The sequence below is a fragment of the Pristiophorus japonicus genome, chromosome 1 (assembly GCF_044704955.1).
Source record: "Pristiophorus japonicus isolate sPriJap1 chromosome 1, sPriJap1.hap1, whole genome shotgun sequence".
NCBI classification, from domain to species: Eukaryota; Metazoa; Chordata; class Chondrichthyes; family Pristiophoridae; genus Pristiophorus; species Pristiophorus japonicus.
The window spans coordinates 523,324,056-523,345,286 of NC_091977.1; the positions used below are offsets into that span (position 1 = coordinate 523,324,056).

The 21,231-nt window shown below is 42.3% G+C and overlaps 1 protein-coding gene across 4 annotated transcripts in view; it reads right to left on the reverse strand.

The window, feature by feature from the left end:
- Positions 1–21,231, reverse strand: part of cep192 (centrosomal protein 192) — a 174,284-nt gene that overhangs the window by 27,247 nt on the left and 125,806 nt on the right. For all 4 annotated transcript variants that reach the window (XM_070896513.1, XM_070896530.1, XM_070896521.1 and 1 more), the window contains 6 exons: positions 19,763–19,884; positions 18,398–18,507; positions 9,438–9,600; positions 8,792–8,973; positions 6,055–6,178; positions 490–595 (listed from right to left, as the gene is read on the reverse strand). In XM_070896513.1, coding sequence (XP_070752614.1) covers positions 490–595; positions 6,055–6,178; positions 8,792–8,973; positions 9,438–9,600; positions 18,398–18,507; positions 19,763–19,884 — 807 coding nt within the window. The remainder of the gene's footprint in view (positions 1–489; positions 596–6,054; positions 6,179–8,791; positions 8,974–9,437; positions 9,601–18,397; positions 18,508–19,762; positions 19,885–21,231) is intronic.

The following is a 21,231-nucleotide window of genomic DNA, read 5'->3' on the forward strand; positions in this document are numbered from 1 at the left end:
GAAACAATAATTGGGAGGGGAGGGGGCAGAATCTGTGGTGAAGGTAAGAGAGTTTGTTGTGGAGGTTGAAAACAATGATTTTAGTCTTGTCAATGTTTAACTGCTTTTCAACAAAAAAAACCCACTAGGTTTCAAATAAATTCTGCTAGTTGCATAAACTAGCAAGGAAAGATAACACCTTACTTGACCTCACTCAAAAGTCACTTTAAAAATTGTAATTCTTGTATTCAGTTTTATGTCTTGAGATAAAGCAATGTATGGACATTTAGAAGTGAAAAATCACTTATTACACACAAATGAATTACCCAATGGCAATTTCACCATCGCATTTAAGTGGTCTCGTCAGGTCTGTTTCTACTGCTAATCTGATTGGGAACCAACTTTAACCAGATCACACATTGTAGTCTACAGAATAAGGTTTCCTACATAATTAAACCCAAAATAAAAATGAAATAATTATTAACTCCAATTAAATTAACCATTTCCTACCTGCTGCATGTTGTCACATTGCACATAAATCTGCCCACTCCACGGCACAGCTGAAGGTTTAGTCGAGAGAGAAGGATTTGGACTCACAAGAATTAGTATGTGGCTCCTGATGAAAAAGCAAAGCTTATTTTTCACTACATGTATAACAATCAAAATTAAAATATTCAAATTTTACATTCACACTGATACTAGAATGAATTAATGAAGGTTTAAATGTGTACCATTGGTGTGGTCTCCCTCAGTGTTCAATTTTTAAAATGTAGTTGAACCCTTACATACAAATAAATACTTAGTTAAACAATAGGCATACATCATCTGTTTAGGAGTTTGGTACCATGTAGGAGCCATTAGTAGCCTTGCCTGTCCAGGCCATAGTGAAAGTTTAAATATTTATTCAAAATGAAGTGATGCATAGTTATTGAACAATATTTTTAAAAATTTCCTTCCAAATGAAAAAGATCTGTTCATGTCCTGTGCTCCAATCTTACAACAACTCCCCAATGTATTGGAGTGGTTCTCAGCAATCCAGCTTCTGACTAGTCTGCGTTTCCACTGGCTAATCTAATTGGGTACTAATTGGGCGGTAAGAGAAGGGATAACCAGCCGTGGATAACCAAGGAAATAAAGGAGAGTATCAAATTAAAAACCAATCCGTATAAGGTGGCCAAGGTTAGTGGGAAACTAGAAGATTGGGAAAATTTTAAACGACAGCAAAGAATGACTAAGAAAGCAAGAAAGAAAGGAAAGATAGATTACGAAAGTAAACTTGCGCAAAACATAAAAACAGATAGTAAAAGCTTTTACAGATATATAAAACGGAAAAGTGTGACTAAAGTAAATATTGGTCCCTTAGAAGATGAGAAGGGGGATTTAATAATGGGAAACGTGGAAATGGCTGAGACCTTAATTATTTTGCTTCGGTCTTCACAGTGGAAGACACAAAAACCATGCCAAAAATTGCTGGTCACGGGAATGTGGCAAGGGAGGACTTTGAGATAATCACTATCACTAGGGGCTAGTGCTGGATTGGCTAATGGGACTCAAGGTAGACAAGTCCCCTGGTCTGGATGAAATGCATCCCAGGGTATTAAAAGAGATGGTGGAAGTTATAGCAGATGTATTAGCATGGATAGAGAATTGGCTGGCTAACAGAAAGCAGAGAGCAGAGTCGGGATAAATGGGTCCTTTTCGGGTTGGAAATCGGTGGTTAGTGGTGTGCCACAGGGATCGGTGCTGGGACCACAACTGTTTACAATATACATAGATGACCTGGAAGAGGGGACAGAGTGTAGTGTAACAAAATTTGCAGATGACACAAAGATTAGTGGGAAAGCAGGTTGTGTAGAGGACACAGAGAGGCTGCAAAGAGATTTAGATAGGTTAAGCGAATGGGCTAAGGTTTGGCAGATGGAATACAATGTCGGAAAATGTGAGGTCATCCACCTTGGGGGGGGGGGGGGGGGGGGGGGAAACAGTAAAAGGAAATATTATTTGAATGGGGAGAAATTACAACATGTTGTGGTGCAGAGGGACCTGGGGGTCCTTGTGCATGAATCCCAAAAGTTAGTTTGCAGGTGCAGCAAGTAATCAGGAAGGCGAATGGAATGTAGGCCTTCATTGCGAGAGGGATGGAGTACAAAAGCAGGGAGGTCCTGCTGCAACTGTACAGGATATTGGTGAGGCTGCACCTGGAGTACTGCGTGCAGTTTTGGTCACCTTACTTAAGGAAGGATATACTAGCCTTGGAGGGGGTACAGAGACGATTCACTCGGCTGATTCCGGAGATGAGGGGGTTACCTTATGATGATAGATTGAGTAGACTGGGTCTTTACTCGTTGGAGTTCAGAAGGATGAGGTGTGACCTTATAGAAACATTTAAAATAATGAAAGGGATAGACAAGATAGAGGCAGAGAGGTTGTTTCCACTGGTCGGGGAGACTAGAACTAGGGGGCACAGCCTCAAAATACGGGGGAGCCAATTTAAAACCGAGTTGAGAAGGAATTTCTTCTCCCAGAGGGTTGTGAATCTGTGGAATTCTCTGCCCAAGGAAGCAGGTGAGGCTAGCTCATTGAATGTATTCAAATCACAGATAGATAGATTTTTAACCAATAAGGGAATTAAGGGTTATAGGGAGCAGGCGGGTAAGTGGAGCCGAGTCCACGGCCAGATCAGCCATGATCTTTTTGAATGGCAGAGCAGGCTCAAGGGGTTAGATGGCCGACTCCTGTTCCTAATTCTTATGTTCTTATGTAATATTTTGGGAAATAAATCTTCAACCTGAGTGCACACTAATCTGCAGCTTAATGTTTCTTGCAAAATTAAATGCCAAAATAACATTTAAGCACTAATTATCACGCACTTTAACTGGAAATCACAGGGAACAGAAGCACTACCTAGTGGTCTACATGAACCTAGAGATATCTATCAACTTCAATGGAAAAAAAAGTCCAATGGGAAGTACAAGGGGCGGCCGATCTAAAGTGATTGCAGTTGGGTCAACTTGGAGGAGAATCAGTTTGTGCCCCAATATGATTTGACTGGCATTAATGAGACTTGGGGACAGGGGGTCCCGGTACATAGATTATTAAAATGTCATGAAAAAGTACAGAAAACAATCAAATGGTCTCGGGGATGCTGGTCTTTATATCTAGAGGACTAGAACAAAAAAGGGGTAAAAAAGTTATGCTGCAGCTATACAAATCCCTGGTTAGACCACACACGGAGTATTGTGAGCAGTTCTGGGCACCACACTGTAGGAAGTATATATTGGCCTTGGAGGGAGTCCAGCATAGGTTCACCAGAATGATACCCAGACTTCAAGGGTTAAGTTACAAGGAGAGATTACACAAATTAGGGTTGCATTCCCAGGAATTTGGACAGGTAAGGAGTGATCTGATTGAAGTTTTCAGGATATTAAGGGGAGCATTATAGGGTCGAGAGAGAGAGAAACAATTTCTGCTGGTTGGGGATTCGAGGGCTAGGGGCATAGTCTATAAAGTAGAGCCAGACCTTTCGGGAGGGAAATTAGGAAACACTTCTACACACAAAGGGTGGTAGAAGTTTAGAATTTTCTTCCGCAAATGGCAATTGATGCTAGATCAATTATTTTAAATTATTAATTTTAAATTTGAAATTGATAGATGTGTGTTAACTAAAGGTATTAAGGGATATGGGCTAAAGGTGGGTATACGGAGTTAGGTTGCAGATCAGTCATGATCTCATTGAATGGCGGAACAGGCTCGAGGGGCTGAATGGCCCATTCCTGCTCCTATGTTCCTTCTGTGCTGCACTATTCTATGATTCTTATCTAAATAGTACCAAACTTAACTGTCTGAAGTAGATCCTTCCTCCACCATATAGGGGATGGCAAGTATTAATTTCTATGTGAAGGTTAAATAACTGAGGAAGAATTGCAAAATCAAATTCATGAGCTTTATAGCTACACCAAGTATTCTAGACTACATATTTTGCGATGTTTCAATCCAGTGGCAGTTGCCTACTGCATCCCATACTTTTTATAACATTCGATGCCAAAAAATCCAGAATTAGAAATTAATTCACTGCATTAAAAAAGACATTGCTAAACTGATGCTACATATTGCTGTGGCCAAATACAAATTAAGAACATACCTTTTGGAAAAAAACTAAACATTAGCCCAGATTATTGAGGCCATCAGCGTTCAACATTGTTGTGGAATAAAAGACAGCAAATTCTGGCATCCGCACTGGGCACTTAAAATCTTGGAAATCGGAAAGTTGCTGTCTGAGCTGCCCTGTACTTCTGCTTTGCTATACCGGTACCTCACCGATAGATTCAGCATAAAGACACACAAATGGCGCGAGGTTATGGTACTCGCCCACTAAATACACCAGGAAAGATTAGGGTTGGTGCATTCAGGTGTAAATGATCTTTTAATGGCGTGATCTGTTCCTTAGATTTCCTCTGGCTGTACAGGGTGTTGAGCTTCACGGAGATGGCTTTGCAGACTTCTTTTCTGGATTTTCCACAATTGCTTTGATTGCCCAGTATTTATCCTCAAGTTGGGTTTCTATTTAATTCCAGACTTGGTATCCATCTTAAGTAAACTTTGATGGGCAATCGCAACATGGCTAACCACTTGCTGCGTAAAAAGGTTTTCCCTCGTGTCCCCTTAAATCTGTGTCCTCTGGTTCTTGACCCTTCCGCCAATGGAAACAGTTTCTCTCTATCTACTCTGTCCCGATCCCTCATGATTTTGAGCACCTCGATCAAATCTCCTCTCAGTCTTCTCTGCTCAAAGGAGAACAACCCCAGTTTCTCCAATCTCTCCACGTCACTGAAGTCCCTACTACCCTGGTACCATTGATGGCGGCCTGGAACCAGGGGCAAACATCGGGCCTGTGGGCTCTGATCCGGAGCCTCAAGGCCTACACCAGCTACGAGCACCATGGGAGCAAGCCGGGGAGCGGAAGGAGCAGCGTGCCACTCCAGGGAGCAGCACGAGCTGGAGCAGGAGAGCAACGGCAGTGAAGGCGGCGACTGGATTTGGCGCCACCGAGATCCAGGTCGATTGGAACGTGGGCAAGTACAGCAGGAGCGGCGAGGTCGGGGCGAAGGAGCGGCGAGAGATTGTAGAGGCATGTGATCGGGGCCCAGGAGAGACGCGAGTTCAGGGCCCAGAAGAGGTGAGGGCCCAGGGGCAGCACGGGCCAGCCCACACTGCGTTTTGTGTACGTACTAGGTCCGTGCAGCAGGGCTGGTCTCCAGTCGTCCTGGTTAACCCTTGCCACTGGACCAAGGCCTAGCTCTGTCAAGCCTGTGTGGTGGCTGGTGTGCAACGGCCACCCCAAGTTTTAAAAAAATCCATGCACAGGCATCTTCCACACTTCAGGATGTCGGTCAGGACCTGGAATATTAGGTCCTTCATTGAAACACCTGTGAACTTTTGGCGTAGAAGCAAGTCATCCTCGATTCGAGGGACTGCCTATGATGATGATGATATTCTTAATTACTACCAAACAACCTTTCTGGCCCCGAAAATGTTAATTATACAAGTGCGGCATCTCATTCCTTCAAATTTTTATTATTGTTCGATTTAAAAAAAATCTTTTCTTTCTCAATATCATCTCTTTACTTTCCTTTCTGTACATGATTTTACATTGAATTACATATTCTAATTTATTCTTCCTGGTTTAGATTCCATGTCTCAGTAAGGATTCTTGAATCAGACTGGTTGAAGGTACACGCTGTCGCTTGGCAGGCTCACATATACCAGATCCACTGTAGAGGGCACCATGCTGAAAAGGATCTCTAGTAACTGTAAATTGCCATTCAAAAGCCCATAGAAAGTTTGTGGGCAACTGTAAGCATAATGAATGGTGAGTGCTATTCATTTGCAGCTGACCGCAACATTTCGAGCCATTATCTGAAAGACCTTCAATATATTCATATTCACAGAAATACAAGTTCAAGCTAGTCAAGTTAAAAAGGATAGTATATACCAGGTATAACTCACACATCATTAATAATGTTAAAATCACTACACTCCAAGACGCATTGAAATTGTAAACAAGTTTATACATACTCTGGATCAACAACGCCTTGTTGGGGTGTCACTGTTAAGGAGTGCGCTGGCCAAGACAACTCAAAAGCCAAAGATCTAGTGGAGTGGTTTATAATTTGCACCCGCCCAGTCTGTACTGATCCATCTATAAATGGGGAAACAAATTAGAGCATTAGAGTGCGAGACCATATGTATCCAATTCTCAAGCCTTCACTGCCAGCACATGGTAGCCATTCACAAGTATAACTACAACCCACCTCTGTCTCTGGCTGTTAAGGTCATCACAGCCCTTAACTACATTGGCTCCCATGGACAACCAGTGCATACATTTTATCAAGTGGCGGGATTTCCCAAAGTCCGAAGAGTCATTATGTTGCTACGCAAATCAACAGGAAAGGATACCACCTAATGTGCAGCATTCAGTGGTATCCTTTCCTGTGGATTTGCATACTCCCTGACTACACCAAATCACTTCAGTTAGCAACAGAAATATAAATTACAACCACAAACTTGTCAGACCAATAATATTTTGGGGTCAAGATTGTAGGATAAACAGCAACATCTAACAAGAATTCAGAATGCACAGTGGATCAAATGTACAAGAAGGTTGGGCTATGGGGCCGATTAACAATTCTGCATATGGCCATACAAATATGGATGCCACAATTAGGCTCAAGAGGTACAAGTAATACTGGGCTTGTATTATGAAAAATATCTCGCTTTGTTTTGATAGAAGTGAGAAGGCAGCGACCCAATCTGAAAACCGAACGCAACTGGAAGCTCCCAGTTGACAGCTGGTCATTCCAAGCTAGAGTGGTGACAGGGTGATACACTGAAGTAAATACCATAAATGTATTTTCCACCACAAGTAGAGAGATGCAAAAGAACATTTTGGAAAGTGCACAAGTCCTTCTCAGCTTAATGATGCAGGCTTTTTTTCAAACTTAATATAACTGCATTGTGACTTGCTTTTAACTAAGAAATTGAAAGACGACTTGCATTTATTACATAGGATATACGGCACAGAAACAGGCCATTCGGCCCAGAGTCCGTGCTTTTCATGGCTTCAGGACGTCCTAAAAAAGCGCTTTACAGCCAATGGAGTACAATTTGATAGAGTAAACTGCCTAATAGTTTACTGAGATGTTAGAAATTTGAATGCAGGTTTACTGCTCCTTCAGATGTTCGAGAAAATTTCTATTCCCTTAAGCAAAAAGCAAGCAACAACTATTAATTTTCTCTAATTTAAAAGCGAGACACTGTTGCTTTGATGAGTCTAGCTTTGAATTTGGATATGCAATTTTGTTTTAGTATTAAAAACAGAAAATGCTGGAAATACTCAGATCAGATCAGACAGCATCTGTGGAGAAAGAAAAAAAGTTAACGTTTCAGGTCGATGACCTTTCATCAGAACTCAAAAATGTTAAGAGTCGTAACAGTTTTTAAACTGTTACGACTTAAAGTAGAGGTGCATGGAAAGGGAGGAAAGATTAAAAGAGAAGGTTTGTGATCAGGTGGAAGGCAGGAGTATTTAAATGACAAAAAGGATGATGATGCAAGGCAAAAGGGCATGGTAATGGAAGTAAAGAAACAAAAGATGGGTCTAAAAGAGCTGTAAATGGCAACATGACAGGTCAGAGTGAGAGCGGGACGGAGAATTCCAACGGCAAGCCCCGGGTCACGTTTGCAAGCCGAACGGAGTTGTTTAGCAAGCGATAACCGAATCTGCCCTTAGTCTCCCCAATGTAGAGGAAACTGCATTGTAAGCAGCGAACACAGTATACTAAATTTTTTAAAAGTACAAGTAAATCATTGCTTGCCATTTTAAACCCCCAGCCCACTCTGACCTCTGCCTCCGACACTGTTCCAATGAAGCTCAACAGAAGCTTGAAGAAAAGCACCTCATCTTTCAGTTAGGCACTTCACAACCTTCCAGACCCAACATCGAGTTCCACAATTTGAGATCATAACTGCCACTCCCATTTTTTCCCCAGACAGCAGGTGCTGGTAATGATTCTGCTCTTGCCATTTACAGCTCTTCTAGACGACAAGATTCAACATCGCCTCCAGTGTGCCAGTGCAGCCTTCGGCCGCTTGAGGAAAAGAGTGTTTGAAGACCAGACCCTCAAAACTGCCACCAAGCTCATGGCCTACAGGGCTGTAGTAACACCCGCCCTCCTGTATGGCTCAGACACATGAACCATGTACAGTAGACACCTCAAGTCGCTGGAGAAATATCACCAACGGTGTCTCTGCAAGATCCACCAAATCCCCTGGGAGGACAGACGCACCAACATTAGCGTCCTCGTCCAGGCCAACATCCCCAGCACTGAAGCACTGACCACACTATCAGCTCCGCTGGGCAGGCCACATAGTTCGCATGCCTGACACAAGATTCCCAAAGGAAGCGCTTTACTCAGAACGAGCCAAAGGTGGGCAGCGGAAATGTTACAAGGACACCCTCAAAGCCTCCCTGATAAAGTGCAACATCCCCACTGACACCTGGGATGATGGAGAAAACAGGAGGTCAAGAGTCCTAGTTTCAATGTCTTCAATGTTAAAATTCAAGACTGTATTAAAAGAAGCTACTTTCTATACAGCTTATAATGCGTACAATAAAGTGACCCATTATCTCCAGGCGATGCGATAAACAAGTTGTTTTGCGTTGCCTTTCTACTGTTAACTAATTAGGGTGTCCCATTAGAATGGATACTTCCCATTCCCAAAATCAACACAATTGCTTTGCAATATTACTCACCAGTTGATGGTACAGTAAGAATTAAATACTCAGGCCGCACCGTCCATGATGACTTTGGTTTGGGTGACTGTTTCGGCACTTGATTAGAAGCATGCGAAAATAGTGGAGAGCCTTGTGGACCTCTCACTGGTAGGACATCCAATGATGCATTAGATGGATTTCTTTCTGAACTTCCGAGTACACTGCAACAAAATATCAGATTAATTTGTCATTTTTCTCATGTTTTTAGTAAACACACTTTAATAAACCTGTAATTACCATGTCTAACCACCAGAGGGCTTATCTCCTGGAGTCCCAAGGGATCCCACAATCCCTTGGGAGCACCGTATATAAGGAGGCCTCACAAGCTGGAGAGGCACTCTGATCTGTAATAAAGGACGATGGTCACACTTTGAGCTTGCAGTATCTAGTCTGTCTCTTTATTCAAGACATAACACACACCATTTAAATTTTTTTTAATAAACTTAAACACATGAAATTCAATTCGCTTCCCAGATAAACATTTTAATTAAATTAAACAACTTCAAATTATTTATTATCATTTTAAATTCTGAACAATTCCAATTTTTTTTTTTATCATGAACAATAAAATACATACATCTAAATCTAATTTGGAGTAAAATAATGCTTCGGAATGTTCAAATACCTTTCTGAACCAACACTCATCCCTTTAGGAGATGAAAATGAATCCAAGCCTTCTCTATCAGTAGTCTCAGTCAATGCAGAACTTCCAGTGACAGAAAGCATCACCTTATTCATATTTCCATAGAAAATCTGGATGTCATTTGGTCTCTTTGGTATGTCGTAGACTATACAGAAGGAAATTACAAACAGCAACTTCAGCAATTCCATTTAAAGACAGAGTGTGATGTTATTTTATTCGAATAGATTTCAACTATTTTGAAAGTTAGATCATTCAACTGAGTTTATGCTTTAGTGTTAACTAGTGAAACCAGAAGAATCAGACACAAGTATACCCTTCAATCGAAGTCTGCACAACCATCCTTCCTGAAAGTGTGATCAGGAGTAGGCAACCTGATGCATTACACACTGCCTAACTGAGGCCACCTGTAGTGTCCCTACCATTGCCCTGGTTGACATCAGCTAACAGACAGTGAATGAAGCCCAAATCATCTTGGGCTGCATAGCTCAGCTCCTTGCTGGCTTAATCAACTGAAATACTAAAAGAGCAGCTTCAGATCTTCTAGGTATGTTAACATAGAAAAGAGGGAAAGAAAGGACAAACTTGAATTTATGCAGCACCTGTTGCGTCCTCAGGATGCCTCAACATACTTCACAGACAATTATTTATTTTGTAGTGTAGTCATATTGTTGCACAGGAAAACGCAGCAGCCAATTTGCACACAACAGTGCCATGAACAGCAAGATAAATTACTATTTAATCTGTCTGGTGATAGAACGATTCAGCACAGGGGGCCATGCGATCCATCGTACCTGTGCCAGTTTTTTGGTAGAGCTACCCAATTAGTCACACTCTCCTGCTCTTTCCCCATAGCCCTGTAGTTTTCTTTTCCCTTTTGATTACTACGGTTGATTCTGCTTCCACCACCCTTTCCAGCAGTGCAGCCTAGATCACGCCAACTTGCTGTGTTAAAAGAAAATCCTTAGGTCGCCTCTGGTTCTTTTACCAATTACCTTAAATCAGTGTCCCCCGATTACCGATCCTTCGACCAATGGAAACAATTTCTCCTTATTTACTCTGAACATGTCGATCAAATCTCCTCAAACTTCTCTGCTCCAAGGAGAACAACCCCAGCTTCTCTAGTCTCTCCACATAACTGAAGTCCCGCATCCCTAGTTACCATTCAGACAAGTCTCTTCTGCATCCTCTCCAAGGCCTTGACTGTGACCTGAAGCAGGATAAATACTCGGGTCTGTAACACGAGCAAGCAAAGTTCTTTCACAGGAGATTATATTTCTCAACTGTGAAACTTGTAATCTTGCTTCTTTCCCTTCTCAAAGTTCAAAAATGATTTGTAGCAAAGATGATTCTGAATTCAGTTCTACCTTTCTATGGTGGGATGGATCTAAACTCATGATTTTTGAGTTGCTAGTCCTGTACCATAAATCACTGTAACCAATGGATTAATAGGACAGCAAAAAAATCGATCTTTAACCAGACAGCTTCCAGAGAGCATTGACTTCAAGGAAGTTGCCCCAGTCTCCAAATGCACTGAGTGAAGAAAATCATCATACATAGAAACATAGAAACATAGAAACATAGAAAATAGGTGCAGGAGTAGGCCATTCGGCCCTTCTAGCCTGCACCGCCATTCAATGAGTTCATGGCTGAACATTCAACTTCAGTACCCCATTCCTGCTTTCTCGCCATACCCCTTGATCCCCCTAGCAGTAAGGACCTCATCTAACTCCTTTTTGAATATATTTAGTGAATACAGCAGGTTACTCACCACATAAATCCCTACAGACAGATATGGAGAGAATTGGACTGTTAGTCGACAAATGCTAATGTATTTCCAGTGCTGAGAAGTTGTCGGTCTCATCTTTGAGATTCCAACAACCACCAAGTCTAATGTCCTGAGAACATTTTTCCCAGTTATAGCTGTCCCTGGCTATACTCTTTTATGTTACTTAATTAAAATGTCAGTGACAAACCTGGGAACTAGACAACAGTATCATAAGTACCATAAGAACGTAAGAAATAGAAGCAGGAGTAGACCAGACGGCCCCTTGAGCCTGTCCTACCATTTAATACGATCATAGCTGATCCGATCATGGACTCAGGTCAATTTCCCTGCCTGCTCTCCATAACCCCTTATCATTCAAGAAACTGTCTATTTCTGTCTTAAATTTATTCCATGTCCCAGCTTCCACAGCTCTCTGAGGCAGTGAATTCCACAGATGCACAACCTTAAGAAATTTCTTATCACCCGAGTTTTAAACGGGCGGCCCCTTATTCTAAGATTATGCCCTCTGGTTCTAGTCTCCCCTATCAGTGGAAACATCCTCTCTGCATCCACCTTGTCACGCACCCTCATAATCTTACACGTTTTGATAAGATCATCTTTCATTCTTCTGAATTCCAATGAATAGAGACCCAACCTACTCAAACTTTCCTCATAAGTCAACCTCCTCATCTCCAGAATCAACCTTGTGAACCTTCTCTGAACTACCTCCAAAGCAAGGATATCCTTTCGTAAATATGGAAACCAAAATTGCACAGTATTCCAGGTGTGGCCTCACCAATACCCTGTACGACTGTAGCAAGATGTCCCTGCTTTTCTACTCCATCCTCTTTGTCCCCATGAACCATTTATCCCTACTCTGTTTGTTAGCCAATCCTCTATCCATGCTAATATATTACCTCCAACCCAGTGAACTTTTATCTTGTGCAGTAACCTTTTATGTGGCACCTTGTCAAATGCGGCACCTTGTCAAATGCCTTCTGAAAGTCCAAATACACCACATCCACTGGTTCCCCTTTATCCATCCTGTTCATTACATCCTCAAAGAATTCTAGCAAATTTGTCAAACATGACTTCCCCTTCATAAATCCATGCTGATTCTGCCTGACCGAATTTTGCTTTTCCAAACGTCCTGCTACTGCTTCTTTAAGCAGTCGGGAGGCGGAGCGGGACGTCGAGGAGGCCTATAAAAGGCCAGTCAGTCTGGGGAGCAGCAGCGTCGAGTCGGGAGGCGGAGCGGGATGTTATGCTCCTCCTGTACTATGTGGGAAATCAGAGACGCCTCCGGTGTGCCTGACGACTACGTGTGCGGGTAGTGTATCCGCCTCCAGCTCCTGATGAACTGCGTTGCTGAACTGGAGCTACGGGTGGATTCACTCTGGAGCATGCACAACGCTGAGAATGACGTGAATACAACGTTTAGCGAGTGGGTCTTACCCCAGGTAAAAGGGTACACAGCCAGATAAGGAATGGAAGACCAACAGGAAGAGCAGTGCAAGAAAGGTGGTGCAGGGATCCCCTGCGGTCATCCCCCTGCAAAACAGATACACCGCTTTGAGTACTGTTGAGGGGGATGACTCATCAGGGGGAGCAGCAACAGCCAAGTTCATAGCACCTTGGCTGGCTCTGCTGCACAGGAGGGCAGGAAAAAGAGGGGAGAGTGAGTGATAGGGGATTCAATTGTAAGACGACCAGATAGGCGTTTCTGCGGCCGCAACCGAGACTCCAGGATGGTATATTGCCTCCCTGGTGCAAGGCTCAAGGATGTCTCGGAGCGGGTGCAGGACATTCTGAAAAGGGAGGGTGAACAGCCAATTGTCGTGGTGCATATAGGTACCAATGACATAGGTAAAAAACGGGATGAGGTCCTACGAGGTGAATTTAGGGAGCTAGGACCTAAATTAAAAAGTCGGACCTCAAAAGTAATAATCTCAGGATTGCTACCAGTGCCACGTGCTAGTCAGTGTAGGAATTGCAGGATAGCTCAGATGAATACGTGGCTTGAGGAGTGGTGCAGAAGGGAGCTATTTAAATTCCTGGGACATTGGAACCAGTTCTGGGGGAGGTGGGACTAGGACAAACCGGACGGTCTGCACCTGGGCAGGACCGGAACCAATATCCTACGGGGAGTGTTTGCTACTGCTGTTGAGGAGGAGTTAAACTAATATGGCAGGGGGATGGGAACCTATGCAGGGAGACAGAGGGAAATAAAAAGGAAGCAGAAGCAAAATATAGAAAGGAGAATAGTAAAAGTGGAGGGCAGAGAAACCCAAGGCAAAAAACAAAAAGGGCCACATTACAGCAAAATTTTAAAGGGGCAAAGTGTGTTTTAAAAAAAAAACAAGCCTGAAGGCTCTGTGCCTCAAAGCGAGGAGTATTCGGAATAAAGTGGATGAATTGACAGCGCAGATAGCAGTTAACGGATAAGATGTGATTGGTATCACGGAGACATGGCTCCAGGGGGACCAAGGCTGGGAACTCAACATCCAAGGGTATTCAGCATTTAGGAAGGATAGACAGAAAGGAAAAGGAGGCGGGGTGGCATTGCTGGTTAAAGATGAAATCAATGCAATTGCAAGGAAGGACATTAGCCTGGATGATGTGGAATCGATATGGGTGGAGCTGCGGAATTCCAAAGGGCTGAAAACGCTAGTGGGTGTTGTGTATAGACCACCATCAAGCAAGAAATAAGGGATGTGTGCAATAAAGGTACAGCAGTAATCATGGGCGACTTTAATCTACACATTAATTGGGCTAACCTAACTGGTAGCAATGCAGTGGAGGAGGATTTCCTGGAGTGTATTAGGGATGGTTTTCTAGACCAATATGTTGAGGAACCAACCAGGGAGCTGGCCATCCTAGACTGGGTATTGTGTAATGAGAAGGGACTAATTAGCAATCTTGTTGTGCGAGGCCCCTTGGGGAAAAGTGACCATAATATGTTAGAATTCCTTATTAAGATGGAGTGACAAAGTTAATTCGGAAACGAGGGTCCTGAACTTAAGGAAAGCTAGCTTCGACGCAAGAGGTGCGAATTGGCTAGAATAGACTGGCAATCGATACTCAAAGGGTTGACTGTGGATAAGCAATGGCAACATTTAAAGATCACATGGATGAACATCAGCAAATGTACATCCCTGTCTGGAGTAAAAATAAAACTGGGAAGGTGGCTCAAACCATGGCTAACAAAGGAAATTAAGGATAGTGTAAAAGCCAAGGAAGAGGCATATAAATTGGCTAGAAAAAGCAACAAACCTGAGGACTGGGAGAAATTTAAAATTCAAGAGGAGGACTAAGGATTTAATTAAGGGGGGGAAAATAGAGTACGAGCGGAAGCTTGCAGGGAATATAAAAACTGACTGCAAAAGCTTCTATAAATATGTGAAGAGAAAAAGATTAGTCAAGACAAATGTAGGTCCCTTGCAGTTGGAAGGTGAAATTATAATGGGGAAGAAATGGCAAACCAATTGAACCATTACTTCGGTTCTGTCTTCACGAAGGAAGATACAAATAACCTTCTCAAGGTACTAGGGGACAGTGGGTCTAGTGAGAAGGAGGAACTGAAGGATATCCTTATTAGGCAGGAAATTGTGCTAGGGAAATTGATGGGATTGAAGGCCGATAAATCCCCAGGGCCTGATCGTCTGCATCCCAGAGTGCTCAAGAAAGTGGCCCTAGAAATAGTGGATGCATTGGTGATCATTTTCCAACAGTCTATCGACTCTGGATCAGTTCCCATGGACTGGAGGGTAGCTAATGTAACACCACTTTTTAAAAAAGGGAGCGAGAAAACGGGGAATTATAGACCAGTTAGCCTGACATCGGTAGTGGGGAAAATGTTGGAATCAATTATTAAAGATGAAATAGCAGCTCATTTGGAAAGCAGTGATGGGATCGGTCCAAGTCAGAATGGATTTAAAAAGGGAAATCCTGCTTGACAAATCTTCTGGAATTTTTTGAGGATGTAACTGGTCAAGTGGGCAAGGGAGAACCAGTGGATGTGGTGTATTCGGACTTTCAAAAGGCTTTCGATAAGGTCCCACACAAGAGATTGGTGTGCAAAATTAAAGCACATGGTATGGGGGGGTAGTGTACTGACGTGGATAGAGAATTGGTTGGCAGACAGGGAGCAGAGAGTCGGGATAAACGGGTCCTTTTCAGAATGGCAGGCAGTGACTAGTGGGGTGCCGCATGGCTCAGTGCTGGAACCCCAGCTATTTACAATATACATTAATGATTTGGATGAAGGAATTGAGTGTAATATCTCCCAGTTTGCAGATGACACTAAGCTGGGTGGCGGTGTGAGCTGTGAAGAGGACGCTAAAAGGCTGAAGGGTGACTTGGACAGGCTAGGTGAGTGGGCAAATGCGTGGCAGATGCAGTATAATGTGGATAAATGTGAAGTTATCCAATTTGGTGGCAAAAACACGAAGGCAGAATATCTGAATAGCGGCAGATTAGGAAAAGGGGAGGTGCAACAAGACCTGGGTGTCATGGTACATCAGTCATTGAAAGTTGGCATGCAGGTACAGCAGGTGCTAAAGGCAGCAAATGGTATATTGGCCTTCATAGCTGGGGGATTTGAGTACAGGAGCAGGGAGGTCTTACTACAGTTGTACAGGGCCTTAGTGAGGCCTCACCTGGAATATTGTATTCAGTTTTGGTCTCCTAATCTGAGGAAGGGCGTTCTTGCTATTGAGAAAGTGCAGCGAAGGTTCACCAGACTGATTCCCGGATGGCAGGACTGACATATGAGGAGAGACTGGATCGACTGGGTCTGTATTCATTGGAGTTTTAGAAGGATGAGGGGGGATCTCATAGAAACATATAAAATTCTGACTGGACTGTTCCCGATGTTGGGGAAATCCAGAACCAGGGGACATAATCTAAGGATAAGGGGTAAGCCATTTAGGATTGAGATGAAGAGAAACTTCTTCACTCAGGAGTTGTTAACCTGTGGGATTCCCTACCGCAGAGAGTTGCTGATGCCAGTTCAAGAGAGAGTTCGATATGGCCCTTATGGCCAAAGGGATCAAGGGTTATGGAGAGAAAGCAGGAAAGTGGTACTGAGGTGAATGATCAGCCATGATCTTATTGAATGGTGGTGCAGGCTCGAAGGGCCAAATGGCCTACTCCTGCACCTATTTTCTATGTTTCTATGTTAATAATGGACTCCAGTAGGGTTTTGCGATCCTGCAAGAGACACATGCCAATGGATGATTGGGCTTCAGAAATAGTAATAGATAGGACTGTGTGGTCTCAAAAGTTTTGGTCCCTTTGGCTTTTCTGGCTTCATGACTTACCTGACCCAATGTCTGTGGTGTATCAATAGTCACAACTAATGATACTAATTTACATTGAACCTTTGTAAAAGTCAGATAGCCAGGTTGTGAAGGATATATTAGAACCTAGTTTCCAGTCACCTACAACCTTTTATTTACAGATAAACACATTATGTACTGTGTATCCGCAAGACAAGCCTCCCCTTCCTAAGCTTGCTCCCATATACATGAACACGAGGGTTCCCAATTAATACCCACTACCTGAATACAATTAACACCCAATTGAGATACACCACCTAAATACAATACTCAATTGAGATACACCAATTGATGTACACGACCTGAATACAATTAAGAGTCCCTTCTTTGATTTAAAAAAAAAGAAAGACTTCCATACTCCATACAAAGCATTATATTGAGACGACACTTCTCCAGAACCCCACATAATTTCTTCGTACATGCACTTTTAAAAAAAAAAGTAAAACAATCAGACAGTTGCTGGCTTGAATCCACCTATTTTAGAGATTGCCTTTCTCTCCAGCATTTGTTTCAAGCCAACAAGGTCAATCTGTAATCTTTTCTTACTCACATTTTTCGTAGTGTATATTATTCCACAATACACAACATTCAATTCAATAGGTACACTGCATCAGTATCCCCATTGTATAGATCACTCAAGGTATTCATCAAATAGAATCCCATATCTGCTGCCTCCACAAGAGCCAACATTTCAACAGCCAGAGTACTTTCAATAACCCTTTTTTTTTTAAAGCTTCCCAAGTTGAAGGACATTTCCCATTCTCACCCATGAGAAATACTAGATCATCAGCTGCATGAGAATATCCATCAGGAAGATTAGCATGTGAAGCATTGTTTAAGATAATTAGCTTCACGTTCTTAGGTCACCCAAGGATGGGAACTCAAGTACGCAGTAATTTTTGTAATGTTTTATTTGCCCGTAAAACATTCTCTACTATGGGGTGTTTAATTGACCACAACACATCAAAACTAGCATCTGGTCTTGTCTGAGTGCACAACCAGTTCAACTGACCAATCAAGCTTTGCAATTGCTCAGTCTCTAGATTTCTCTTTGGTGGAGTAATAATGTGTGTCCATATATCAACCTCATTCTTACACTGGTACAAACTCAGAATATTAGACAGTAATCGCACCTAGACCATTTAAACTTGTTTTCCGCTATTTTTCACAATGGGCTTTCAAGTTTTATGTCCAACATTTTTTTTTAAAAACAGTTCCCAACCTCCACCTGCAAAAGTCCCTGCTACCATGTAAAGGTCGGATAGCCAGGTGGCGATGGAAAGAATACCACAGCCTAGTCTTCAGTCACTTACATGCTTTTATTTACAAGAGCACACACATTATATACCGGCAACCCGCAAGATAAGCTTCCTTTTCCTGAGCTTGCTCCCATATATATGAACACGAGAGTTCCCAATTAATACCCACCACCTGAATAGAATTAACATCCAATTGATATACACCACCGGAATACAATTAACACCCTTTACCCGAGAACTAGAAGTTCTCTCAAATATATCTCAAATTCACATTCACTGCATTTGTATTTTATAAAAAAAATGAATCATGCTGGTAAAATGCACACTTGTTTTCCCACTCTGGCAAATTCAAAACAGAAAGATTAAAAGATAAAATCACACTTTAAAAAAAAAAAAAATCCCAATTTTCACTTCAGCATATAAGATGGCTGATCAAATTGTCCCAATGAAGCTTGAAAACTAACAGAAGTAATTGAGAATCCACAGTATATCAAGATCTCTACATCACACTTATGATAGAATCCATTAAAAATTAATCTGCAAGTTAAATACGATTGAAAGAGAACAAGCAATCATTACCTTCTGACACCAATTCTTCACCAGAAAACTTTTGAGTGAAATTAATCTCTTGAAGTGGACTGTTTTCACAAACTATCTGTTGCAGTCCATGACGATTCCGGGCAAGTGCTCTGTGGTAAATGATTGGGAGTGGGAATAAGGAAGACGAGAAGACAAAAAAATAGCGTCGTTTGATAATGGAAACTACAATACCCAACTAGTCAAATGTTTAAAGGACTGCTTTTCTGATTTAATGCATTTGCATTTTAACCTTAAAATTGCTATTTTTTTTAAAAAAAGTGAATTTTTATGCGCATCAAAGCGAGAATGCTCGTGACTGAAGAACTCTTATTTTAGGCTTTCAGATCAGCAGTTGGGACTCCCAAGAAAGCCAGCTATTAAATGATGTTCCCTCGGCTTTCAAAACTCTCAGCCTTAATTTTCAAATCTCTCCATGGCTTCGCACCTCCCTATCTCCTCCAGCCCCACAATACCCCCCACCATAAGATGTCTGCGCTCCTCTAATTCTGTCCTTGAGCATCCACGATTATAATCGCCCAACCATTGGTGGCCGTGCCTTCTGTTGCCGAGACCCCAAGCTCTCTAACTCCCTGCCTAAACCTCTCCGCCTTTCTATCCTCCTTCAAGACGCTCCTTAAAACCTACCTCTTTGACCCAGCTTTTGGTCACCTCCGCTAATTTCTACTTATGCAGCTGTGTCAAATTTTTAAAATCTCAAGACTCCTGTGAAGCGCGTTGTTGTTGCTTCAGCATGGCCTAATCTCAAAATCAGGAAACGAACTTTTCATTAACAGTCCAAGCATTTTCTTTTCTCATACCATCAAGCCTGAACAAAATCCAATGAATGGTAAATTGGGGATAGTTGTTTACTGTGGAACTGAACGGAGACTGCCAAAATTTGATAAGCATTACTCAAATGCTGTGGGTAAACGCACTGTGTCTCCATTCTCTCTCTCACACGCCCAACCAAACCCGTGCAGGGCGACACATTCTACTGCTGAAAGCAGCCCTTCATCATCTCACAAAGTGGCTATTCTCGATATGTGATTCTAAACCACGAGTGCGTGACTATTCGACCACAAAGGCATCAAAGTCAACTCTGATGCTATCCAGTAATGTCCACACATCAAGTAACAAGAACCCTCGATGATTTTTCCCCTCTGCAGCCCAGATGTGCTGAGAAAAAATCTGCTGATTCAATTACTGTCACAGGCTTTTATAAATTAGTCACACATGTCGGAGTGAGACTGCAAATTAAATTTACTGCCCAAAAAGTGTAAAGAAGTAATTGCAACATTTTGTGCACAAGTATGTTGGAGGCTCTTAAACATCTGGAGCAAAAAAAGAGATAAGCATGTCACATGCCTTCGTAGCTGCTGTCGTGCCACCTCATCGCCACAAAAGAAGCAAGTTATACAAAGCAGTGCCGAATCCATTTTACAGTGAAGGTACTCTCTTAGAGTGGAGTAGCAGGTTACTGTAATCGTCTGAGGAGAGAGAGAGAGAGAAAAGTTATGTTCAGGCGGATCAAAATGAAAATAAGAGATTATTTTCGACGTTTAACTGTCTAGGCTGGACAAAGGGCAAGAATGATTTCAGGAGCCAATTTGAGAGAATGTAGGAAAATGGGATAGCAATTACAACCTCAATTACACGCAAGAGAATTTGTTTTCCATTCCCACACCAGCCCAGTTTATAGTCATTGAGTAACTTTGGTATTTTTGTGCTGAAATGTCAGCAGTTTTGTGCTGTGCCTATGTTATTAGTAGCTGGTTGAGACTACTCAAACTGAACATGGGATCCTTACAGCCAGCACAGACTTCCATTGCATACGATTCAAACCTAGAACCCAGAAGTGAAAAACCTTAGATACTATTTTAGGAGGAACTTTGGTGAAGTCGAAGAGTGGCTTAGTCACTGCAATAAATCATAAGTGGTTGATCCAGAATCAGTGCTTAAAGTCTCCGTTATGTCAGCAAGGTCCCACAAAAATCAGATTTTAACCAAGCAATTCATTTTTGGTGGCGCTAGTCGAGGGAACACAAGCAAAATACAGGTATAACGTCCGAAATCCAGAATCCTCAGGACTGAATCTGCTGTTTTTTTCCCGGATTTCAGACAACAAAATCAACAGTCTGAAATCTGGAATCCTCGACTGAATCTGTGCCGGGCTTTAAGCAGCGAGGTCCAAAATCCGACGAAATCCAAAATCTGGTAAGGATTGAGTTGAGGATTTCAGATTCGATTGCCTTGTCTGAAATCCAGAATTCTCGACTGAATTTGTGCCAGATTTTGGGTTTTGCCTCAATGTCCGGTTTTCGGACAATTCCGTTTTTCGGAGTTCCGGATTTGGGACGTTGTACCTGTACTGGAGCACTCATTGGGAGAGCATCCTCTTCTTCAAATAGTGCTCTGGGTCCTTTTACAACCAGGGAATAGCAGATTGTATGTTGTTTGTATCATTGTTCATTTCAAAGACGGGACCTCTGATAATGTAGCACCCTCTTAGCACTGCACTTATAAGCCTGAACATGTTCAAAATATCTGCTCCCCTCAAAGGAGATCTGGTTATAAACAAGACAGATGAGAAGTAACTAGAACAGAATTGTCCCTGAATTTGTAATGAGTTAGCGAAGCAATATAAAGATGCATTGCACTACATATCAAATCTGACAGTGAGGAGATAATTATGTAGCATTTGTACATTCATGTATTCTCAGGTGTGAAATAACTTTAGTTAGTTTAACCTTCCACAGGACCCCAACAGTGACATTAGTCTTGCTCCATAAAGCAACACTAAATCAACACAACGTGTAATCTATGTTTACTGCAAA